The 5,248-nt window shown below is 22.6% G+C and overlaps 2 protein-coding genes across 2 annotated transcripts; both read right to left on the bottom strand.

The window, feature by feature from the left end:
* Window positions 1-970: 970 nt before the first annotated feature.
* ETRAMP (early transcribed membrane protein) lies at window positions 971-1,975 on the bottom strand (the record flags this gene model as incomplete). Its single annotated transcript, XM_028673726.1, has 1 exon — window positions 971-1,975. The coding sequence occupies one exon, from the start codon at window positions 1,973-1,975 to the stop codon at window positions 971-973; it is 1,005 nt and encodes a 334-aa protein (XP_028530150.1).
* Window positions 1,976-3,576: 1,601 nt separating this feature from the next.
* Window positions 3,577-5,247, bottom strand: PGAL8A_00492600 (conserved Plasmodium protein, unknown function; the record flags this gene model as incomplete). The annotated part of the gene is made up of 1 exon (XM_028673725.1): window positions 3,577-5,247. A coding segment is annotated over one exon (1,671 nt), but the record flags the coding sequence as incomplete, so codon positions are not given.
* Between the last annotated feature and the right edge of the window lies 1 nt (window position 5,248).

Genomic DNA, 5,248 nt, shown 5'->3' with positions numbered 1-5,248 from the left:
AAAATTAAATTAAAAAAAAAAAAAAAAAAAAAAATAAATAAAAACAAATACTTCAAATTTAAAGCTTTGTTATAATGATTAATAGGTAAACCTATAAAGTACTTTTAAAAAAATATGAAAAAAAAAATAAAATAAAAATAATTAAAATCGAAAGCTTTGTAATAATGATTAATAGGTAAACCTATAATGTACTTTTAAAAAAATATAAAAAAAAAAACAAAAACAAATAATTAAAATTTAAAGCTTTGTTATAATGAGTAATAGGTAAACCTATAATGTACTTTTAAAAAAAGATAAAGAAAAAAATAAAATAAAAATACGTATATAAAAGGAAATATTTTTTTTCTTCTATACATAAAATATAAAAATTAATATAATATATAAAATTTATCATGAATAATAAAAAAAGAACAAAAGGTTGCATAAATATATGTATGTTTTAAAAAAACATTTTCTTCTCTTTTTAAGACTTAAAATTTCTTTTCTTATCTCTTACATTATGCAGAATAACAAATAAAGATTATTAAAATATGGTTCCTTTAAGAACAAAGTTTAAAAATACCTTTATATAATCACATATGAAAAATGTAACTTCTAATTTAATTTAGTTATTTTTGATGGAATTAAAAGATTTAAATATAAAGCTTGGGTAAGTATCAATATTATATAATCAATTCTACTGCAGATGGATTTATAATAGTGAATTTCTTTTTATATAAATAATATTTCTACATGAATAATGTTAAATATATAATCCTATAAGCCATACATTTTTGTATTTAAACTTGTAATTAAAGTTATATTATTATTTTAATTGTAATTTTATAACAAAATAAGATATTATAAAATATATTTATATTCATTTTTATATATATGATAGGGATTTTCTAACTCTTAATTAATTTTAGCTTGTGTTTAAGGAATTCCTAGATATTTATAAATGATTTGTGTATTTAGTTAGAGAAGTAAATTAATGTTGCTCAAAATTTTCTACCTCCAAAAAAATTTTTTCTTTATAATTTTCCATATTTTTTTTATTAAGAGTTGAAAACAAGTTAATATCTAAGTCATATGTTTTTAATTTTGGTTTTTCATATATAGGATTTATTTTACTTATATGATCATAATATAGCTCCATGGAAGTTACGTGAACATATTTGCATAATTCACTAATTTGCTTTTTTGATAATTCATAACCTTCTCTACTGGTTATAAATTCAACTAATCTTTTTGTATAAATGATTTTTGGAGGTGTGTTTTTGATATGATCACTACTTCGTAAAAAATCATCTTTTAATTGTTTCTTTGCTTTTTTCGCAAGGTTTAAAATTTGTTCATAGTTTTCATTAATTGATTCTGAAAAAGCAACAATGTCATGATTAAATGATGATATGCTTGTTGAAATATTTTTATTTGAGTCTTTAGCTTTTATTTTATTATTTTTGTTACTTAAAAAATCAGAATATTTTACATTCATACGTTTATATAGATTACTCAACATACATTTTAATTCGTTATCTGAAAGTACTTCCTTAAAATGATGTTGTGCGTTATTAATTACTTTTCGTAAATATGAATAATTTTTCATCATACTTTTATTTTTATCAGAAGCAGCGTAAAATTCATTATCTAAATAATTATTCACAAATGATAAAATGTTGTTATACCCTCTTGAAAATTTATTGTCATTATCAAAATTAGTTTTATCACTTTCTATTCTAGATTTATATTTCCTCTTTGTTACTTTATTGTAAATTACTCTTCCTAGTAGATATGAAGAGATAACTAACCCTACAGTTGTGCAAATAATTATAATTATCTTTTTGTTACTTTTTTTTTTTTTTAATTTTTCCTCAATTTCTTTAAATTCGCTTAATTTTTTTTTGGTTGATAAACTTTCATTCGACGAATGTAATATTATAAAACTAGCCAACAGGACAATGTTATAAAAGTTAAATATTCTTAAAATTTTCATTTTTATTATATTTATAAATATTATCCCAAAATTTTTTCTTTTTTATAGTGATGTTAACTTCAAGAATTAGTTTGAATTCAAAACAGTAGAAATTGTTTTTTGTTTCTTCAACAGATATATTTCAAAAATAAATAATTTGTACCTTATTTTTTAATTTAAAAAATTCTATACTAATTATTAAATTCAAATTAAGAAATATGAAAATTTTTTTTTTTTTTATTTCTACATTTTATATTTATATTAAAACAAAAATACAAATAAGTAATTCATTTAAAGATTTGTTGTTGTTGTTCCTTAAAAGATAACATTGAATTTAAGATTTGTGGATAAAAATAAAAACTTCTATTCTTCTATGTTAATATATATTTAATTTTGCATGTATGTTTTATTTTTTTTTATTAAAAACATATCTTTTATATTGAGAAGAAAAATACACGAAATATTTCGACAAGCAACTTTTCATACAACTAATTACATTTACATTGTAATGAATTAATATTGTTTCATAAATTTGAATTTTTCTTTTCTTATAAATCAATAAATTTCTAAAAAATTTCCTTTGATTTTATCATACTTTTCATTCATATTTTTTTTTATTAAAAAACAGTTTAAAAGTTCAATTAAAAAAAATTATATATTTATTTTTATATATTTCACTTAAATATATTTAATATAATTTCAATAAATTATTTGTATTATAGCTTAATATCCTTATCTTTTTTTATCACTATATTTTTTTTTTTTTTAATATACGAGTTATATAAAAATAAAATGAACTTCAAAAATAAAAATGAAGAAAAATAATATTCTAAATAAAAGAAAAAGATTCTCCAAATAAATATTTCACATACATAAGGAAAATAACAAAAAAAAAAACAAGAAAATTTATATATTTTCTTAACAGTATATATTAATATAATTATTCATACTAAAATTAATTTAATATTTATACAAGATATAAATATATAGGTATATATATATTTTTTTTTTTTTTTTTTTTTTTTTTTTTTCTTATTAAACATTAAAAAAAAAATAGCGTTATTACCTAAAAAATTTAAGTAATTTTCATTGATATCTTTCATAATTTATCATCAGTAGCTATATATAAAATAATATTAATTTTTTTTTTTTTTTATTTTAAAACTTTTTTTTGATATAGGTTAATAAAAAAATAAAAAAATATGATTATTTTATTTTTTTATTATTAAAATAACTAGTTTGAAAAAGAACTGCTAACATGATATAAAGACTATGTTTTCTAAATAATAAAACATCAATGAATTTTTCGAAAATTATATATTATATGATCACTTTTTATATATAATTTTAAACCCATCCATTATAAATATAATAGTAATACTAAACTATTACACAAAAGAAAATAATTTCCATTATTCATTATCAATTTTAAATAATTATACATGTTTGTGTTTATTATATACCTTATATTTCTTTAAAACTTAATATTTCAGATTTTTTTTATTCAATAAACTAGGTGTTTAAGATTCACTATGTTCACTAATTATAGTGTTCTTATAAATAGAGGCATATTTAGAATGACCATTCTATTTCTTATGTTCAAGATAAAGATATAATTTATTTTAAAGGGTTGTTGTATATTGACCTGATTTTTGAGAGGAATCTTTACCCGTAGAATCATCATCATCGTCTTTTTTACTTTGTGATTCCGTACTTTGTTTTTCAGTAGAAGTTTCACCTTTATCAGGTGTTTCCTTCTTTTCAGAATCACGCGGTTGAATGGGTTTTGTAGGTGCTGGTAATTTAATAGATGATACATACTTAATTACTCTAGGAGTAGGAGGTTTTGGAGATTTAATAGATTGCAGATATCTTGTTAAATATGGAAATTTGTCCGGTTTTGGAGGTTCTACAGCTCCTGGAAATTTAGGAGGTTCTTGAGATATAATAGGTCCTGAAATTTTAAAAGGTTCTGGAGTTCTAAGTGATTTAGGTAATGTTTTAGGGTCTGGAGATATAATAGGTCCTGAAATTTTAAAAGGTTCTGGAGTTCTAAGTGATTTAGGTAATGTTTTAGGGTCTGGAGATATAATAGGTCCTGAAATTTTAAAAGGTTCTGGAGTTCTAAGTGATTTAGGCAATTTTGTAGGGTCTGGAGATATAATAGGTCCTGAAAATTTAGAAGGTTCTGGAGATTTTATGGGTTCTGGTATTTTAACAGATTCGGGTATTTTAGGAGGTTCCGGTAATATAATAGATTCGGGTAATCCAGGAGCTTTTGATAATTTAACAGATTCGGGTAATCCAGGAGGTTCTGGTAATATAATAGATTCGGGTATTTTAGGAGGTTCTGGTAAAATTAAAGATTCGGGTATTTTAGGAGGTTCTGGTAAAATTAAAGATTCGGGTATTTTAGGAGGTTCTGGTAATTTAAGAGACTCAGGTATTTTAGGAGGTTCTGGTAGTATTAAAGATTCGGGTATTTTAGGAGGTTCTGGTAATATTAAAGATTCGGGTATTTTAGGAGGTTCTGGTAATATTATAGATTCGGGTATTTTAGGAGGTTCTGGTAATATTATAGATTCGGGTATTTTAGGAGGTTCTGGTAATATTATAGATTCGGGTATTTTAGGAGGTTCTGGTAATATTATAGATTCGGGTATTTTAGGAGGTTCTGGTAATATTATAGATTCGGGTATTTTAGGAGGTTCTGGTAATATTATAGATTCGGGTATTTTAGGAGGTTCTGGTAATATTATAGATTCGGGTATTTTAGGAGGTTCTGGTAATATTATAGATTCGGGTATTTTAGGAGGTTCTGGTAATATTATAGATTCGGGTATTTTAGGAGGTTCTGGTAATATTATAGATTCGGGTATTTTAGGAGGTTCTGGTAATATTATAGATTCGGGTATTTTAGGAGGTTCTGGTAATATTATAGATTCGGGTATTTTAGGAGGTTCTGGTAATATTATAGATTCGGGTATTTTAGGAGGTTCTGGTAATATTATAGATTCGGGTATTTTAGGAGGTTCTGGTAATATTAAAGATTCGGGTATTTTAGGAGGTTCTGGTAATATTAAAGATTCGGGTATTTTAGGAGGTTCTGGTAATATTAAAGATTCGGGTATTTTAGGAGGTTCTGGTAATATTAAAGATTCGGGTATTTTAGGAGGTTCTGGTAATATTAAAGATTCGGGTATTTTAGGAGGTTCTGGTAATATTAAAGATTCGGGTATTTTAGGAGGTTCTGGTAATATTAAAGATTCGGGTATTTTAGGAGGTTCTGGTAAT

This window comes from Plasmodium gallinaceum, assembly GCF_900005855.1.
Source record: "Plasmodium gallinaceum strain 8A genome assembly, contig: PGAL8A_v1_141, whole genome shotgun sequence".
Classification (NCBI taxonomy): Eukaryota; Apicomplexa; class Aconoidasida; order Haemosporida; family Plasmodiidae; genus Plasmodium; species Plasmodium gallinaceum.
This window is presented reverse-complemented; position numbering and strand designations above follow the sequence as displayed.